This window comes from Chroicocephalus ridibundus, chromosome 17 (assembly GCF_963924245.1).
Source record: "Chroicocephalus ridibundus chromosome 17, bChrRid1.1, whole genome shotgun sequence".
In the NCBI taxonomy this organism is placed as follows: domain Eukaryota; kingdom Metazoa; phylum Chordata; class Aves; order Charadriiformes; family Laridae; genus Chroicocephalus; species Chroicocephalus ridibundus.
Genome location: NC_086300.1, coordinates 7,198,383 through 7,218,574, shown reverse-complemented (window position 1 = coordinate 7,218,574; position 20,192 = coordinate 7,198,383). Strand labels below are relative to the sequence as shown.

At 48.3% G+C, this 20,192-nt stretch overlaps 1 protein-coding gene across 2 annotated transcripts in view; it reads right to left on the bottom strand.

Moving 5' to 3' along the window:
• The window catches only part of NSF (N-ethylmaleimide sensitive factor, vesicle fusing ATPase), an 86,288-nt gene that overhangs the window by 28,677 nt on the left and 37,419 nt on the right, over positions 1–20,192 (bottom strand). For both annotated transcript variants that reach the window (XM_063354940.1, XM_063354939.1), the window contains exons 9-12: positions 7,578–7,777; positions 5,536–5,701; positions 4,915–4,989; positions 8–195 (exon numbers count right to left, since the gene is read on the bottom strand). In XM_063354940.1, coding sequence (XP_063211010.1) covers positions 8–195; positions 4,915–4,989; positions 5,536–5,701; positions 7,578–7,777 — 629 coding nt within the window. The remainder of the gene's footprint in view (positions 1–7; positions 196–4,914; positions 4,990–5,535; positions 5,702–7,577; positions 7,778–20,192) is intronic.

Below are 20,192 nucleotides of genomic sequence, written 5' to 3'. Positions count from 1 at the left end.
GACTGACCTTAATGTGCCTGTTCATCGCGGTAGACTGAGCAGCTCGAACTAAACCTTCTAATTCGGCACCACTGAAGTTTTTAGTCTCAACTGCCAGCTCTGCAATGTCCACGTCTTCAGCCAGCAGCTGGTGCTCCCGCATCCGCACTGTGTGGATGTGAAGAATCTGAAATCGGCCCTTCTCGTCTGGCAAACCTGAGATTTTAAAGAGGACACATGTCATTCCGTGCCTCAGCACAGCAACCGCAGCAGAGCCCTCCCCTCTCCTCAGTGCTCCCACCTCCAAAGGCTCTTCTCACCACAAGCAATTCATTCTTACAAGTAGAATATTTCACAATGCTTTTTGTTTGAGAAAATTCAACTACTAACTGCCCTCGGCAAATTAATTCGCATCACTAATCACCATTAGCGTCACCAAACTAGAGACAAGAAGTGTAATGTTTAGTTTCTTTCCTCAGGGTTCCTCCAAGGTGGTTGCTCTCAGGCTTCCATACCCGGACTTCACCCTATGCAAAGGCAATCTGGTCACTCCCTCGGCATCCCTAAACCCAGTTGCCACCTTGCAATTATAAAATTGTAAAATGATCGGATAGTTTGGGTTGGAAGGGAACTTTAAAGATTTAGTCCCTCCTCTGCTGCCACGGGCAGGGACATCTATCGCTAAATCCAGTTGCTCCAAGCCCCGTCCAACCTGGCCTTGAACCCCTCCAGGGATGGGGCAGCCACAGCTTCTCTGGGCAACCTGGGCCAGGGGCTCACCACCCTCAGAGGGAAACATTTCTTCTTAATATCTCATCCCAGTCTCCCCTCTTTTAGTGTAAAACCATTCCCCCTCGTCCCATGGCTCCCCTCCCTGATCCAGAGTCCCTCCCCAGCTTTCCTGGAGCCCCTTTAGGGACTGGAAGGGGCTCCAAGGTCTCCCCGGAGCCTTCTCTTCCCCAGGCTGAACCCCCCCAGCTCTCTCAGCCTGTCCCCACAGCAGAGGGGCTCCAGCCCTCCCAGCATCTCCGGGGCCTCCTCTGGCCCCGCTCCAACAGCTCCGTGTCCTTCTGCTGTTGGTGCCCCAGAGCTGGAGGCAGCGCTGCAGGGGGGTCTCCCCCGAGGGGAGCAGAGGGGCAGAATCCCCCCCTCGCCCTGCTGCCCACGCTGCTGGGGATGCAGCCCAGGCTGCGGGGGGTTTCTGGGCTGCCAGCGCACGTTGCCGGGGCGTGTTGAGCTTCTCACCCACCAACACCCCCAAGTCCTTCCCCTCGGGGCTGCTCTCCGTCCCTCCAGCCCCAGCCGTAGGGATTGCCCTGACATTGAGCCATGGAGTGTAACTCCTTAGACACGTCCATCCAGCCAATTCCTTATCCATCTAACAGTCTATCCATCAAACTCCTATCTCTCCAATTTAGCAGCAAGAGTGTTCTGGGGGACTTTATCAAAGGCCCTACAGAAGCCAATGAGATCTGTAGCTCATCCCCTTATCCACCATCACAGTCACTCCACCACAGAAGGCCACTAGATTAGTCAGGCACAATTTGCCCCTTGTGAAGCCACGTTGGCAGTCTCTAATTGCCTCCCTATCATCCGCATGTGTCTACGTATCACAGAATACCAGGCTGGAAAGGGACTCGAGGATCACCTGGTCCAATCTTTCCTGGCAAAAGCACAGTCTAGGCAAGACGGCCCAGCTCCCTGCCCAGCTGGGCATCTGTTTCATGACTGGGCACTGAGGTGAAGCTAAACTGGTCAGTAGGTCCCAGGGGGCACTTTATTACTCTTTTTCAAGGGTGTGATACTCCCTTTTCTCCAGTCAATGTGGACTTTACCTGACTGCAATGACTTTTCAACTATGATGGAGAGTAGCTCAGCGACTACACCAGCCAACTCCCCCAGGACCCTGAGATGCCTGTTGTTGGGTCCCATGGACTTGTGCACGTTCAGGTTCCTCAGGCTGTCTCAAAACTGATCTTCTCTTAGGATGGGAGGGACCTTGTTTCCCTAGTCCCTGCCTTGAGGTTCAGGGACTTGGGAGATGTGGGAAGAGGGATTACCAGTAAAAAATGAGGGGAAAAAATTGTTGGAAACCTCGGCCTTCTCCATGTCATTGCCACTGGTTCTCCTGCCTTACATTTCTCCTGCCTGGACGTTTTCTTTCACCTTCCTTTTCTGGCCAATGCACCTTTACAAGCCTGTCTTTATTATTCTTCACATCCTTTGCCAAATTCAGCTCCAGCTGTGCCTTAGCTTTCCCCATCCCACCCCTACATATCCCTATGCGTCCCCAAATTCTTCCCAGGACACATGTCCCTGGTTCCTCTTGCCTGTGCGTTTTCTTCTTACACTTCAGTTTGACCAGGTGGTCCTCACTGACCCATGCTGGTCTCCTGCCTTCCCTTCCCGATTTCTTACCTGTGGGAATCAAAAGCTCTTGCGCGCTAAGAAAAATGTCCTTGAAGAGCTGCCAGCTCTGTTCTGCTCCTTCAGCCCTGAGGGCAGTTCCCCAGGGGGTCCCATCCACTAATTGCTTAATCAACTGAAAGTTCGCTCTCCTAAAATTCAGGGTCTTGACTTTACTCTTCCCCTGGCCTACACCGTTCTCATACAACGCTCATTTTCTCCCGACTGAGGTGAGAATTTCCCAGTTTGCACCTTAGCGAGTCCCTTCTGAAATGGCTACAATGGAAGAGACGCAAAAGCCTTTCTGTAAAAGAAAGCGTAACAAGTCAGTCCAGCGCATCATCCTCTTGGTAAAACCCTGCCGTTCCTCAGCTCGCTCTCCAACCTGCCTTCACAGCCTTTATTACAAGGATCGGACAATTTGCTCCAATTATATTTGTGCTGAGGGTATGCGAAAAGACATTTTAAAATGCGCACAGTCCCAAGGGGTGTTCAGTCCTTATTACCTGATAATTTATTCTAGGGATGCCTCGCTCAGCCCCTGGAATTTATTTAATTTAATTAACTTTTGTCAACTAAAGATGCAGGTACAACACCTGCAATGCAATCCATCTCCCCCCTGTTTACTCATAACAGTTGCTATTAGGAATTCATTTTCAAGTATGAGATTGTTCAAAGGCGACTGCCGTTGTGGCTACGCTTCTCCGTCCCTAAAACACGCTCTCTTTATTGAGTCTCTCCGTCAGCTCCCTCTAGCTGTGTTGTCTGTACAGGCTGCATCTGGCTACAGTTTTTGCCAGTGCTAATTCTTTCTTGTTACCGTTCGTCAGCCTGACTCCCAATACATACTGCTATACGCTTCTTTGCCCAGTTTTCCTTTTTTTTGTGGATTATGCCAGGAATGGGCACGCGTCTCTCCCAATATTTTTTCCTCCACCTAACAAACGTCACAGTCTCAGAAATCTCCAGCATATTTGAAACCGCCCGTGCCGTCTGTGCTGCGCAGCCGGTGCTCCCGTTGGATCTCCCGTCCTCACACCTCGCACGAGCCACGTGCAGAGCAACGCCTGATGTGAAGTCTTTCCTACGGCCCCCAAGGACAGCGCTGACGCCGGAGCAGCAGCTCACTGCCCGGCTGACCTCTGCGGTGCCTCAGGCAGCAGCTTCCCTTCCTCGTTCCTTCCTTTGCCTAAACTCTTCCCTTTTCAGCTATCACAAAAGCTCTTTCCTGTTTCTGGCTCTTTCAGAGAGTGACGTTACCCTTTAACGACCAGAGGAAAAACCCCTCGTGAGCTCTTAAGGCTACACTGATCAATCGGATTTCACGAGTTCCCCCACAGCGCAGACCATTACAATCCTGCCTGCCGCTCCAGTACACTATGTATGGACATTTTCATCTAATTTTCTGCAATTGAAAGAAAAAGACCGTATTAATGCTCACGGCCTCACCTGTTCCTTTTCTGTGACCCACTACAGTTTGGGAATTTTTACCTTTGGAATTGTCACCGTGCCTAGCTTGGAGCACAGGGAATATTTTGTGATCTTGGGATGTCTGTGGAAGGTCAGGGGAAAACGTTTTATGAGCTATTCCGAACGACACACCTGAAACTGCATTTCCAATCTTTAAATTAACCACGGATCCCAACCAATTTGGGCTTCTCCCTGCAAGACAGGACCATTGAGGTTTTACTCAGTCCCAGGCTGTTCTCTGAGCATTCAAGCTTTGTTCTGAAGCTCAGCACTGAGCACCGCAGCCTGCTCCTCCTCCAGACTCCACCGTGATCTTTACTGATCCAACTTCTGATCTCAGAGGCAAAGTCAGAGACTCGGTTTCACGAATCCCAGATGATCTGGGCTTAATTTCTTAATAAATCCTACGTTATCAGATATTCCATTATTTAATTTGCACTGGTGTCAGCCAGATGTGTATAATTACAAAAGTCTCTTTTAAGTTCCTGACAGATCGTGTTCTTTTCCAGCTCACTAGAATAAACGGCTAACCGAGCTCCTCAGCCCGCTTTCAGTCCTGTTGAGGCAATTAATCTGGCCCTGCTGATTTCCGTACAGCCAACGCTGCTCAACGTGTGAGTTCCTGCAGTGAAAGTCACCGTTACCACCCCATGCAAATAAAGCGGTCCCTTCCAGCCCCTATCATTCTGTGATCTGCACTTCCCCCGGGTCACGAATGGCTCACAGGCTGTACTTGCCTGCTCGAGGAGTTCAACAGCTCCCCAGTTACCACCCAGGAACGGTCTGGTGCCACCACTTGGCTCCTTTCTTTCATGCAGGAGACTCAGGGTCCTGCCTGCCTGGACCTACCCATTCTGCTGGTCAGAAACTGATACCAGGTCAAGGGCTTCCCAGTAGATATGCCTAAAATGTTATTTTAATTGGCTGATTCAATCTACCTGGGATCTTATGGAGGGAGCTGCACGAAGTTTAGCACCTACGCCATCCTGCTTGATTGTTCACGTTATGATATGCATTTGCTACGTGGGCTTACGTATTGCGACACGCCAGCTTGCTTACCGATCTCCATTTTCACCTCCAGTCTCCCTGGTCTCAGCAGAGCCTCATCAATCAGGTCAGGTCTGTTGGTCATCCCTGAATTCAAAGTTAAAAACAAAATAAGCGTTATCTGAGCTTACTAAGTGGGTGTCCGGCTCCTGAACGCAGCCCATAGAGCTAAGAAGACACCCCGGGGAGCCTCAAGAAAATAGACAGAAGATACCAATCTCCAGAAATATCGGAAAAGTCATGCCCGAGGTTGAGTCAGGGCAAGAGGGATCACACCTGTGTCCGTGACTGTACCTGCAGGGCTCCGGGCAGCAAAACAACGAGACTCACAGCTAGAGAAGCCTCCCTCCGTATGCCCATACATCCGTGTATATCATTCCTTGCAAGTGTTCTTAAACTACAAAACACTTGTTATCACAAGCTAAAGGAGGAAATTGTTGAAAGCAGAATATCCGCCTGTTACGGCCCCGTCTCCCTGCAAATCTGCTCCCGATGCTTGTTAAACACAGTCACTCAGTCTGGATTAGCGCAAACAGATCCCGTCCCAGTAATGACGATTTAGCTGACCTGCAGTGAGCAAAACGTCAGCAGTTTTCAACCAGACCCCACAAGAGAAAGCCAGCACCATCGTACCAATCACTAGGATGTTATTGAGCTGCTCTACTCCATCGATTTTAGACAGCAACTGGTTTACAACGGTGTCGTGGACTCCAGTGCTCCCCGCCATGCTGCCTCTCTGCTTGCAGATCGCATCGATCTCATCAAAAATGATGATATGCACGCCGCTGTTTGCTCCGAGCTATTGGAGAGAAAAACACGTCAGGAATGCCACATGTCATCGCCCAAAGCCATCCAAACAGAACAGTCACTTCTCAACAAGCTCAGCCCCAGAGACGCAGAACACCGATACGTCCCGCTGGGTTTAGCAGCACACTAGGCACGTATCAGACCCCCTTCCGCAGTAACACCTTGCCATCCTCCAAAGTGGGGCGGACGGCGGGCTTTGCCCAAACACAGGACGTCACTGAGGGGGGTAAGAGCAGGAGCGTTTCGAGGAAGACGTCGCGAGTGAACGAGGAAAGCAGCAGCCCGGGGCCGGAACAGGCAGCTCAAAGGGCGGCAGAGCTCTGGGTGTGGGGAAAGCCCTCCGCCGGGGAGAGGGAGCACAAGGCACGGCTGCGGAGGGATGCGCCCACTGCGGGCAATACCCCAGGTCGTGCTAATGCTGGCAAACACACAGCTGGCCTGAGTAGCTCCAGCCTTCGTACTTCACAGGAGCCCGTTCGTTCAGTGCCGATCAGGAACAGAACTGCTTATTTCCAGGTTCACTCAAAGGTGAAGCCATTGCAGCTGGTAAGAGAACAGGATACTTTTTGTGACCGTATTATGAAGCTCTTTCCCTTCAAATTCCACCTCTAAAACATCTTTTGTGGACTGTGGAGACCACGTTAACACCGGGTAAATGTGCTGTCCCTGGCAATCTGCCCCAGACACAAGTCCTTACAATACCAACCTTTCCGAGACCTTTTTAATCTCGCAACTTGTCATCAGGACCATCCCCTGCAGCCAACATAAAGTCTATTTTAACAGGTGTGTTATTGCGAAGGAAAAGCAGCTCACGGCTTTCAGTAATATTGCAACAACCAGAGAGGAGGGGATTGTTTACGTCTGTACGTGTTACCATGCAAAGCCGACTTATTGATTAATAAATCTTTTGCAGAAGAAAATTAAACGATTTCAAGCCACCGGCAAAATCTGCAGCCTTGTTAGGTGTAAATAAAATTAAAGGAGACAACGTCCTTTGCTAATGTCTTCTGAAAAGATCTCCCTACATTTAACTGTGACTTGCCTGAAACTGTATTTTCTTTACCAGAAAATCTTATCAAGATTAAGTGATCCACGGCAGAAAAAGATTACCGTAGCACACATGAAATAAGTATTTACACCTTCAAACTGAAGACCGGGCTTCTGATAGCCAGCTAAAGTCACGGATTAAAAAAAAAAAAAAACAAGTTTTTTCCAAACAGAATCTTTTATCTCCACTTCCAGTTTCAAAGATCTGCCATCTCTAGTTTCAAGACACTACTCTCACCCAGGAGTCTTCTGCAGAGAAAAATTAATGATGCATCAATTATAACACTTCAAGGATTATAATAATAATCCTGTAACGCAAAAGCATAAAACTGTGAAAGCTTATTTGAAATCTATCCTACGTTACATGCCACCTGTCTTTAGTAGCAAAAATCCAAATAGATTAATTATGCCTCCCCCACAAAAAAAAAAAAAAAAGAGAAAACAGAGCAAAGTTTTTGCAATGCTGCTTTTAAGCCCTTTGAGAGGGTGACACACCCGGCACACAACGCACAGCCGGACGGGCCCCGCTGGATCCCTGTAAAATAACTCCGCGTGGAATTTAAACAAACTGCCCGCCCGCAGCAGCGCTGGCCAGGAGACCAGCTACCTCTTCAGGTTCTAAGAGCATTCCTCCCCACCGACATCGTGTGAATCTGCAGAACACTAATATTCAGTGGCTTGCAAGGAGTAACTAGAAGCACAAGCTGAGCAGTGACTCAGCCTTTTAATGCAAGCAGCAATTTTCTGATTATAAACCTCCTTTCCGGTCATTCTTCAGGCACATTGACGCTGACCACGCTGTTTATCTATGTTTGCATTACCCTCCTTTGTTCTTCTTCTGCATCAGCAAACAGCTTGCGGATGTTGGCCTCGGATTCGCCCACATATTTATTGAGGATTTCTGGACCGTTGACCACCTTTGGTTCTCTGGCATTCAGCATCTTGCCAATCTGTCTCGCCATAAGCGTCTTACCACAGCCCGGAGGTCCGTACAAGAGAATGCCTTTCACATGCTTGCAGCCTAGAACAAGAGAGAAGGAGTTCAGAAAGCAGGCGTGGGACGGAAACAGCAAAGCGGGAATTGCCGCTTCGAGCAGGGGAGATTTCCAGGGGCCTGGCAGAGGTGGGCACCGGCCTTAGCTCCGCTCCCTGCCGTTAGCAGCAACATTCAAACCCGGAATTGCCAGGCTGGATCGGAGTCGTTCCATTGATCCGGTAACAGCCAAGGAAAAGAATCCATCGAGCAGCACAAACGCCCCCCCACGCAACGGGCACGCTGAGGTACCAGCTGAGGACTGGAAAGCCTGGAATTTAAGCCTTAAGGACTTAAGCCCGAAAGGAGCAGGTCCCAGGGATGCCGAGCACCCCCAGGCAGTGAGGGGCTGCAGGTGCTCCTCCATCCCCGTACGCCCCGAGCACCACGCCGAGATGTACCAGCCACCTGGGACAAGCACGTGCTGCGTCTGGTTCGTCTCTCCCTTCTCCCGGGGGGGACACACGGTGCCTACAAAGGCAGCCCGCCTCCGCAGAGGGGTTGCAACTGAGCTTAGTTTCCAGGCGCGTAAGGAAAACGAAGCATCGGTCCCTCAAAGTTACCCAACCGACGGTGAGCGCCCAGCGTCGACATAGGTCAAACACATTAATTTGATTTTTGAAAGACAAAACGAGGAATATTGTGTAATAATGCTTAACTTTTTACCCCTGTATTGGGCTTTAATGAGTCCCATATAATACCTCTACTTCTGATTCCAAGTTTATAGGGCAAATATCGAGAAAACTAAAAAAGTCTTCTAAGAACCACTAGAACGAGAGGCTCAAACAGGGTGACCTGTAAGTCAGAACGACGTGAAACCCTCTAATTTATTCCAATAACAGGACTTTGATCCCTGCGCGTGAGCACTGGCGTTTCGATTCCCTCCCCTAGGGAAACAGAGGACACCATGGTTGCGGACTAACGTCGGACACGTCCCCGTCAGCAACAGGCACGAGTTCCCCAAGCGCCCACAACTCCTGACAGGGGTTCCCCAGCACACAAGAAAGGTTGTGTGGGGTGTTGGTTACACAGCTTGTGAGCCCCAGGTGTATTTTATCAACTGTCTGAATATCCTTATGCACGAATGCTTCATGCTCTGCCTCACGCTACGCTGAGAGGTCACGGTACCGCACGTGTCTACGATGAAGCTTATTTTATTTATTTAATGGGACTATCAGCACCTAGACAAGATCGAGCCAGGCAGAAAAAGTAACTGCATCAAGACAAAAGCTTTTTCCCAGGAGCAATGCGGAGGGGCTGGTGTTGGACAGCCCGGAAATCAGAGAGCAGAGACCACGTCTCAGCACCAACACTGAGCACCAGGGAAAGCCTCGGAGAAGCAGAAAGCCGTAGTTTGGTCGCAGAGGTGTCTGACTGCAAAACAGCGAAGGAAAATGCAAGTTCCCTGGAGAAGACAGACACGGGGGCTATACACCGCCCAATTTAAATGACACGTACGAGACAGATTCAGGAGCAGAGCCAGTTCGGATATTGTCTGGTCACAAAGTGGTGAGGAAGTAGAAGATAGAAATAATATAACTTATTTTGTCTAAATCCTTGTATTTCTAGCAGACCACCTTTTCCCATTTTCCAGGTGATATTGAAGACCAAAGAGCAAACACAAACCTACGAGTAAACAAATACATTTTCAACCTTTAGGACACAGCGAGTATTTCAGTAATTTATTTCTCGCTACACAATTTCAAACGCAGTAAGAAGCATTAGTTCCTCACTGCTTCTTTTCCATGGGCAAAGCGAAGAGACAGATGTGCAGACAGCACCGCACGCGGCCCACGCAGACTCCGGATGTCCTTCTCATGGTTGAGACCATCCTGGCCACACACGACACCAACGAGTCCTTCATCTGCTGCCCTTCCTCCAGAGTAACAATGACCTCAGGGCACCGCCGTCCTCACCCGCCGGACGGCGGGGACATCCCAGGGAAGGAGACCTTGGGGAAGCTGAAATCGCTGCAGCCCATGGGCAAACAGCACCTTCGAAACCTGCCTCAACAAACACCTCGACTTCAAACACAACTAGAGAGGCAGGGAATTCAGTAGCACCTTCTCCTTGTCTCTTGCTCCAAGTTCACAAGGGCAGGTCGCGATAGGCCGGGGGGCAATGGTTTAAACTAGAGCAGGGCAGGGTTAGATCAGCCATTAGGAAGAAGTTCTTGACACTGAGGGTGGTGAGACACTGGCCCAGGTTGCCCAGAGAGGGGGTGGAGGCCCCATCCCTGGAGACATCCAAGGCCAGGCTGGATGAGGCTCTGAGCGACCTGATCTAGTTGAAGATGTCCCTGCTCACTGCAGGGGGTTGGACTAGATGGCCTTGAGAGGTCCCTTCCCACCCAGCACGTTCTATGAAGTTCTGCACAGAATCCCCCACCTGTGCTCCGGACAGCAAGTGAGGAACAGAAGATATCGCTATAGTTGAAGATCAAAAACAACCCTATGTTTCGTTTCAAGAAAATTTAGCTAAAACCTAAGAATTCTTGAAGTACTGACGGTTTGAGGAAAAAAGCAACACGTTAATTAGTGAAAAGTGTTCCATGCTGTACCTGACATTCATAACGCATTCGCTTTAGACTACATTCTTGCAGTTTGACTATTTTATGGACACAAACCACCCACCAAGAGCCCTGCAGTGCTGAAGATCCACATTAAAGGCAAAACCCCCAAAAAGCAGCAAAGTGATGGCACAGAGCTCAGACCTAGAGGACCCCAGTTCAGCTTCTACCATCATCAAGGGTTTAACGAGTTCGGGCACAGAGTTGTTTGTCACCCCTGGGATGGTTCCCCTCCTGGTTGCCGGCCTGTCTCAGCTCTGCGTAAGTCCACCCCAATCACCAGAGTCCTCACAGCAACGTCCTGCCTTTAAACAAGCGCTTTTCTCTTTTATTAACCTCCCGATACTCAACTGACACTTCATTTACTCCCACACGTTACAGCGATAGACAATTAATCTCAATCTGAATAACCGCTCGATACAAAATAATTCCCATTATCCACACGCACCGCTCTCGCTCTCCTCCAGGTTGTTCACACTCTTGAAATGAAGTTTCAGGAGAACGTCACTACGAGGAGCACCTGATGCCTCCCAAAACCCTGGAGAGCAAGAGCGCTGCGCTGAATAAGCCCGGAAATAAAGCTGAAAGATTATTCGGGGCTTCTCTGCAGATAAAAAAAAAAAAAAAAATTTACTACAAAAATCAAGAGATCTCGCTAAGAAGAATTCATTAGTCAACTTTCAGGCATCTACGAGTCAAAAAAAAATAAACAATATACACTTGTCAGTAAAGACAAATTTCACACAGGAACGAATGAGGCATAAATAAATTAAAAGCTATTGCTGTCAAATCAGTGTCACGAAAGGTATTGTTCGCGTGCTTGTGGAGGAACACGATCGCCGATGTAGCCGAACAGCACGACGCAGGATTTCGCCGATGAGTGATGCTTTGAAGGGAAATCCCGAGCAAAGCGATGCTCGGGCAGCCCCGCGGCGCTCCAGCGAGAGGCTCGCCAAGGCTGCGGGCAAGTCAGGGCACGGGAACGCAAAGAGGCCCCGGAGCATCCTGAAAGAGGCAGGAAAATTGCACTGTAGAGTATCGTTTTTCTCCAGCACCCCATCAAAAACGAGATACAACTACAGAGCCCGATTTATTCCCCCCCCCCACCGAGGGGGTACAACCTCGTTACAGCCACTGGAAGCTTCTCTTCTGCAGCCCAAAGAAAAAGGAAATTCTCGAAAAGCCCAAATATTCCCCTCCTCTGCATCAGCAAAGGGCTCCCACACTGCACCTGAGCTCTCACCGCCCAGAGCGGGCGCATAATGGAAAGCAAGAGGCAAACCAGCAGGGTTACAGCCGGGTGCCCCCAGGGAAACAGGACTTTGGGACCTTCTGAATAAGAGCAGAGACCCCTCCAGAGCAAAACTACCAGCTCTGGGGCACAGCGGGTTCCCAGAGACAACGCGACAACTACCAAACCTTACCTAGACAAGCTCAGCCGCTGCTGGGGAGCCCACGCTGGGGCATTAGCAAGTAACACCCCACACGTGGGCTCCTCACGTCCCAACATCAAAGCCACCACTGAGCACAGAATCACAGAACGCGTTGGCTTGGAAGGGACCTCTAAAGGCCATCTCGTCCAACCCCCTGCAGTGAGCAGGGACATCTTCAACTAGATCAGGTCGCTCAGAGCCTCATCCAGCCTGGCCTTGAATGTCTCCAGGGATGGGGCCTCCACCCCCTCTCTGGGCAACCTGGGCCAGTGTCTCACCACCCTCAGTGGAAAGAACTTCTTCCTAATGGCTGATCTAACCCTGCCCTGCTCTAGTTTAAACCATTGCCCCTCGTCCCATGGCTACCTGCCCTTGCAAACAGCCCCTCCCCAGCTTTCCTGGAGCCCCTTTAGGGACTGGAAGGGGCTCCAAGGTCTCCCCGGAGCCTTCTCTTCTCCAGGCTGAACCCCCCCAGCTCTCTCAGCCTGTCAATACCTGGTTGCCACTGAACGGGGAACATTAAGAGCTGCGCCTTAGCCAGGTGGAAGAACATTCCTGAAAGCAAAGCAATTAGTTCCTCTTTAAATAAAATTGCCACGAGCTACGCCAGTAGAGATTTCCCTGTACGGCTCCCTTCACCTGGCGAAAACTGAAGTTTTAAACACAAGCGGGACTTTATTAAAATAGACAGGTGATGACAAACTCCAAATGTTAGGTCTCAAATCGCAGCGGGATCCTGTGCGCCACACAGGAATTTTGATTAAGTTTATCTCCCCTGTGCTGATTTCGCCAATGCAGCCCAAATGTCAATACTGTTATGAGAATCTTATAAACACAAATTATTAACATTGCAGACATCGCTAACTCATTAAGCTTACCATTAGGACGCCAAAACAAAGGTCATTCCTGTAACGTGATACTTAATTATGCGATTTAATGACATACAGTTAGAGGCTGAATAGGTACGTTAACGGGAACTAAAATGTATCAATATGGGAAACGTTCTACACTAAATATTAGGGAAAAAATCATAAAGACTGGTAAGAATGGGAGAGTTATTAGTGTTACCAAGAGAAATCAAACGCTGTTTTGAACCAGAATGTCACTGACCCAAAGACAACATGAAGTTTATTTGTTCGACTCTCACTATTCACTTTTCTTTTTTTTTTTTTTGAAAGATCAGAAGAGATGTTTTTACTATAATAGGGATTTTCTACTTGGGTGCGTAATTCCCCTTTTTAATTAAAATCAAAGCATTCTGGTGTGATTGTATCATTCAGTTGCACCTATCGGGAAGCTCCACCGATGGCAAAGCACCGATCCCGAACACATGAGGGAGAGATGCTTATCTCGGCCCATTAATCTTCAAGCAGGTTAGGGGAAGATCAGGGCTCCCAGACTTCACCTGCCACACAGACAACACTTCCCCCAAAATGCAGCCGGGTGGAATTTCCCCTCCTCGCAGCCCGTGCGCCCAGCATCATCCCAGCCTCCACCACTGCCTCCCGTTAATCCTCCTGCAGGATTCAGGTTCTGCCGACAAGTAGCGAGACTGAAGTAACTCGTTTCCGCTTTTAATTCAAAGCTGGGACAGGCCAAGGGCGACACCTGAAACAGAAGGTTTTATTTGAAGTGGACCCTCGATAGCCAGGTTTGTTGCGTCTATCAGGTCACCGGTGAAGAGAGGACAACCACATCACTAAGTTCTTCCCAGACCTTTGAAAACAGCTTTCTCATCGTACCTTGTTTGCCGGTGAGAGGTTTAATGCATGCACGCATACGGAGGGAATAACTAGATTTACGGCAATGGCAGGACATTTATCAATTTCTGATGGAATGTGATAAAAATGAAAATAAATCAGCTTTAGGGAAGCTTCCAACGGAATGCCTTTGGCTACACAAACACAGCCACGACTCTGAAAAAAATACGGATTTTGATAAGAGTATATACAAAACAAACCACTCTTTAAAAGAAGTCACCACTTCAGCAAAAAAAAAAAAAAAAAAAAAAAAAAAAAGAAAAAAAAAGTAAATGCCTCTGCTCTTAATAGAGGAGCTACAAAAATGTAGCTAATTTAAGCCGGAGATTATGCAGAGCGGTTGGAGGGATTGCTGAACACAGCAGCTGATGTTCAGCCTCATCCCACCTGGCTGGTAATAGCCATAAATCTCATCAGCATTTTCTACTTTTTGGACTAAAGCTGGATCATTTCTGTCTACTTAGAAAGTCAACATGATGTAATTTGTAGACGCCTTATGGAACACTTCCCCGCAGAGCATTAGAGAGTCAACAAGTATCGACATAACGGGGTCACCGGGATGTCTTAAGACCTGGTTTCCAGCTAGAGAGAAACCGTGGTTGCCAAGCCGTGGTGGCGATGGCTCCTAACCAACACCTCACCCACAGCCACGTCAAGCGAGAGCAAAAGTCCTCTCCGTATCTGGTGAGGACTATGGCCATCAACACAGAAATGCAGAAATTCCTTGCAGCACACTTTTGGTGTAAGGCCCCTTCCTTCCCTTCCTTTCAAGCCACCTGCGACCTTCACTTCACATTTCCACGTTCCTGCACTGAAAGACAGAACGTTTTTCTCTCCTGGCCATGGAGAATTTTTTAAGCCCTCTGTCTCACACCCCTCCCACTGGTCTCCTTCCAAGGCTGAAGATCTTCAAACCAATTCACTCCGTGTACGGCAGCTCTTCTGATCCGAACATCCTGGTGCCCTCCTCCAAAGTTTTTCCAGCTTTACTGCATCCTTTCTGATACAAAGACCAAGACTGTATCCAGCAATTCAATATGTGAAGAAAATACAGTTTATACAGTGGCATAATTATGTTCTATTTTGTGGGGTTTTATTTAATTCTTCTTAATAATTACCAAATTCAAGTAGGAATTGACTGACCTCTACCGCGCCTTTCAGCAATTGTTTTTGTAGATCTACAATAGCCGCAAAATTTTGGTTGAGGGGAAAATCAGCACAGCCAGCGTCTTACAAGTTGTGATTTTCATGCACATCTTTTTTCACTGCTCAACATCAGGCTTCATTTGTTGTTTTATTGCCAAGTCACTCAGTCTTGGCAAGTCCTTCTGCAGAACCACAGAACAGTTGAGGTTGGAAGGGATTGGAAGGGACCTCTGAAGATCATCTTGTCCAACCCCGCTGTGCAGAGCGGGTTCAGCTACAGCGGGCCTCCTACAGCCACTCTTCCCAGTTTTGTGTCATCTGCAGCCTTGCTAAGGGTGCACTCCATCAAATCACCCAGGTCATTAATGAAGAGGTTAAACACCACTGGCCCCAGTATGAATACACGGCATGCACCAGTAGTGACTGGCCTCCATATGGGCTTTGCGCTGCTGATCACAACTCTTCGAGCCCAGCAGATGAGCCAGTTTTCAGTCCACTGTGCTGCCCACTTACCTAGTGCGTCTTCCACCAGATCTTCTACAAGGCTGTTATGCGAGACAGTGTTGAGAGCCTTAATACATTTGAGACCAACATCCACGGCTCTCCCCTCATCCCACGAGCTGGTCATTTCCTTGTAGAACGCTACCATGTTCATTAAACACAACATCTACTTCATAAAACCGTGCTGACCACTCATGATCACCTTCTCATCCTTCGTTTGTCTGAAAATGGTCTCCATACTCAGTTGCTCCATCACGTTCTCAGAGGCTGAGGCAGACAGGCCTGTAGGACCCAGCTCATCCTTCTTGCCCTGCTTGGAGATAGTGACACTTGCTTTCTTCCAGTCCTCAAGAACATCTCCCAGTTGCAATAATCTTTCAAAGAAAATTGAGAGTGGCCTTGCAATGACATGGGCCAGCTTCCACAGCACTCGTGGGTGCACCCATCAGACCCCAACTGCAATTCAGTCTTCAGTTTAGATTCGTTTCAACAGCCTCCTTTCCCAAGTCACCCATGAACACGCAAAACAGTGGAGAACTCTGCAACTCCTTCACCGTGACTGCGGACCAGCTATTCCTACAATTGTTTATCAACCATTTACCCAGTCACACATGAACCGCTCCTCAAGTTACTAGCTTCTTCTCTTCCTTCGAGTTTCTATTATAAGGGGGAAGCTTGGGTGGTCTGAAGTCAATCTCTGTGGTTTTAAGAAGGTGAGGGAAAAGACAGATATAGAATCATAGAATGTGTTGGGTTGGAAGGGACCTCTAAAGGCCATCTAGTCCAACCCCCTGCAGTGAGCAGGGACATCTTCAACTAGATCAGATTGCCCAGAGAGGGAGTCAAGGGAGTTCTTAAGAACCGTCCTCCCCAAAGAAAGTGCACACAGAGGTCTTTTTAGATATGTGGAGGAAGAGCTAAGTGACCAGATTGAGCCTCACTGGCCACAGAGAACCATGTGCTTCAGGGTGAGTAGAGCACTTCATGTTCTAGTCACAGCAGGAGAAGACACAGCAAAGCATTGGTCCATTTCTCAATAAAGAAGAAAAGCTAACAACAGAAAATGTCAAGTTCAAACTAGTAAATACTTTTTTTTTTTTTACACATAAATGAAGACTACATGTGTAACGTGGCAGCTAATATTAATATCAGTGACAAAAGGGCAAGAATAGGAAATAGGAGTAAGAAAAGAACAAAGAGACGACCCACGAGAGTATGAGGTATTTGCAGACCACCTGGACATGAACTTCACCCAAGAGCGCTCAGAGCGGGTGGAATCATCTCAGAGTCACAGAGAACTTGGACAGGGTGGGTGAGACACCGGAGGGGAAAACGTGAAGGTTGTAACAGGAAATGGAAGGGAGCCACAGGGTTGGACTAAATCTCCAGAGATCCCTCTCCACCTCAACTGTTTTCTGATTGTGTGGTATAGACCTATCACTAACTTAATTCCTGGAAAATTCTGGCACAATGTCTTTTGAAGTATGTAGAAGAGAACAAGGATACAAGAAAGAGCCAAAAGGAATGTATTAGATCAGCCTGAGACAACTTCCCTCTAGGACAGGGTGGCAGGTCACACACAGAGGGCTTGAGAAAACAAATACAGCAATAGAGGAGATTTAGACATTCATAAAGATATAAATAGATCTCAGAATCACAGAATCTTCATGGTTGGAAAGCACCCTTTGAGATCATCGAGTCCAACCATACACACACCAAAAACCAAAAAAACACCCCAACCCCCCCCCCCCCCCAAAAAAAAACCCCTACAATCTCTGCCACTAGAGCATGCCCTGAAGTGCCACATCTAGACGCTTCTTAAACACCTCTAGGGATGGTGACTCCACCACCGCCCTGGGCAGGCTCTTCCAGTGCCTGACCACTCTTTCAGTAAAGTAATTCTTCCTGATATCTAACCTAAACCTCCCCTGCTGCAGCTTCAGACCATTTCCTCTGGTCCTGTCATTCTTCACCTGGGAGAAGAGGCCAACCCCCACCTCTCTCCACCCTCCTTTCAGGGAGCTGTAGAGGGCAATGAGGTCTCCCCTCAGCCTCCTCTTCTCCAAGCTAAACATGCCCAGCTCCCTCAGCCTCTCCTCATATGCCCTGGTCTCCAGACCCCTCGCCAGCCTGGTCGCTCTCCTCTGGACACGCTCCAGCACCTCAATGTCCCTCTTGTACAGAGGGGCCCAGAACTGAACACAGCACTCGAGGTGAGGCCTCACCAGTGCCCAGTACAGAGGCACCATCACTTCCCTGCTCCTGCTGGCCACGCTATTCCTCATACAAGCCAGAATGCTGTTGGCCTTCTTGGCCACCTGGGCACACTGCTGGCTCATGTGAAGCTGGCCGTCCACCAGCGCCCCCAGGTCCTTTTCTGCCGGGCAGCTTTCCAGCCACTCTGCCCCAAGCTTTTTGTAAGATCTTAAGATCTTATGTGTAAGATCTTACACATCTTCATAAACATGTAGGAAAAACACAGGCTGATAAAGTTAAAGGTAGATGAAAAGTGGATGGAAAAAAAGCCCACAAACTTTAAAGCACATGAGAACAGTTCCCGAATTTACTGGTATACGGTGCTTTTATTAACAGCCTGGAAGATGGAACAGAACGCACCTACTCAATCTGCACATTACAAAGCCAAGATCTACAAATACACCGACGGGCAGGATTCAATTCATTCAAAACCAATGTAACATGAGGCACAGGTTTCTAAACTGGGGTAGGAATAATCAACTGCATGTTGCAAAATAAAAAAAATCATGGTGTTGAGGATTATGAAGAGGCATGTACACCCCGGCACAGCCAAAACCTGCCAACCACCCTGGAACTGATTAGCGCCTTCGTTACCGTGCCCCGTTGTGGTCACCCCACTCCTAAGCACTGAAGAATGACCAAGGGAAGAGAAACGATGACGACCGGAGAGATCTAGAGGTTATGAGAAATGGTTTAAGAATCTGAGATCCAGCCTTGAGAACGCCGGAGAGAAACACGAACAGACAAGTATGTAAAAGCCTCTCCGAGAACATAAGAGACATGAACAATATATGATGAACTGCTGCAAGTCGGAGAATAAACACTCAAAAAATTCTGACAGTGAAGATGCTCTAAGCAGGAGAATGAGCTGCCTTGGGAGGTTCTGGCACTGCTGACACCTCAGTTACACGTTAGACATGTCTGACCCTGATTTTTCATTAAATTATCCTATTTTAAGAACAGAGTCGATGAGATCCTTTCCATTATTATTCTTCTCTTCCCGTATCTGAGTACTTCAAGAACATTCATGTATTAATTTTTAAGACAGCTTAAAAGACAAGCCTCCACTTCACAGGCAGAATCCAAGACAGAAGATAATATTCGAGTATCTGCTAATTTGAACATTCATCTCGTGTTTTGTTAATATTTCGCTTTTATACAGTGAGCTGTATTTCAAAAACACAGAGCTCTGAAACCAACCGACTCCAAGAGGCCAAGTTAAGACGGTCACCAGGAAATAGAAATCACCTTGGAAAAGTCCTATTTAAGGCACTTATGGGCAGTAACAGGAGAAGATGGGAAATTTGGGTTCCATTTCGGTCCCTTAAAAGGAACACGATCTGTAACAACAAACATTTCTATACCTGTTATTAAACCATAACACCAACATGTATGTACAGAATCTGCTTTTTCAGCAGCCTCCACAAGGACTCATGTGCCACATTAAGTCAGAAAAATCACTTCCCTGCTGAAAGTCGAGACTGCGTTTCGATGCACGGAGACACTAGAGTGTTCTTTAGAAAGACAAGAGTCAGTACCAGCGTTTTCTTTCCAGGTCTGAAAAAACGCTTTTCAGTTTTGTTGAAGTTCACAGCTCCCATGACACGAGCCATCGAATGAGCTGAATTTAAAGTCTCAGCAGAAAAAACAGCATTGACCATGGATGTGAAGAAAAGGCTTATCTGCAGGAACGGTTTAGAAAAATATAATATTTATCAAATAAAAGGAGGTGCTTTAGCTTGAGCAAGAGGACACTTTGAACTGCAACAGAGAGTCACCAAACCCAGCCTGCAGTTCAGCACGAAGCTGCACAGCTTTATTACGAGCTGGACATGAGGAGATCAGAAAGGGCTTACGAAGGAAGGCGATTCCCTAGAAACATGGCTTTTGTAGGGCTGTCCTTCAGAAAGCGACTGCTGCCTTACCTCCGGCAGCACCCTGGGAGGGCAAAGTTCCTTCCCTGGCAGTACCGTTGGCAGGACAGTGAGGCCTCATGGACACGGACGGCACTAAAGGAGCGCCCTTTTTGTTTCAGGACACCTTCGTCAATCCTCATCCAGATGAGGATTTATTTCTGTTTGGCAGTCACAGAATCACAGAATGGTTTGGGTGGGAAGGGACCTTCAAGCCCACCCAGTGCCACCCCCTGCCCTGGGCAGGGACACCTCCCACCAGCCCAGGTTGCTCCAAGCCCCGTCCAACCTGGCCTTGAACCCCTCCAGGGATGGTGCGTCAAGCATTAGGTGACAGACAACGGCATCACCAATGTTCGGAATGCTAAACCATCTCCAGTGAACTGTAGCCATAAAAGCAATCAGCTTATGTTAATGAAGGCCCCATTGTGGTTCCGAAGTGACATTACCCCCGCTGCCCGCTGCCTTCCGCCCGCTGCCCTGGCATCGTGTAGCGACATCACATCAAGCCAACACCGAGCTGATCCACTTCAATGCTAACCCTATACATTTATCTTTAGTACTTGTATTTTTTTTTTTTACTTCCAATTGTATTAGCTCTCTACAGAGCCATACAAGCCCAAAGCTACCACAGAGGTGGCAGGTACGCGTACGGGAAAAGCAAACTGCCCCTTCCCAGGGCAGCAGGGAGCTACAGCAAGGTCTAATGACCAGCTGAAACTGATCCAAGATTTCCTTTCTTGGATAAACCAAAGACCGTAGCATCAGAGAAGTATTTACACCCTTGGATGATATGGTTAACTCATATTGATTTATATGCTCCAA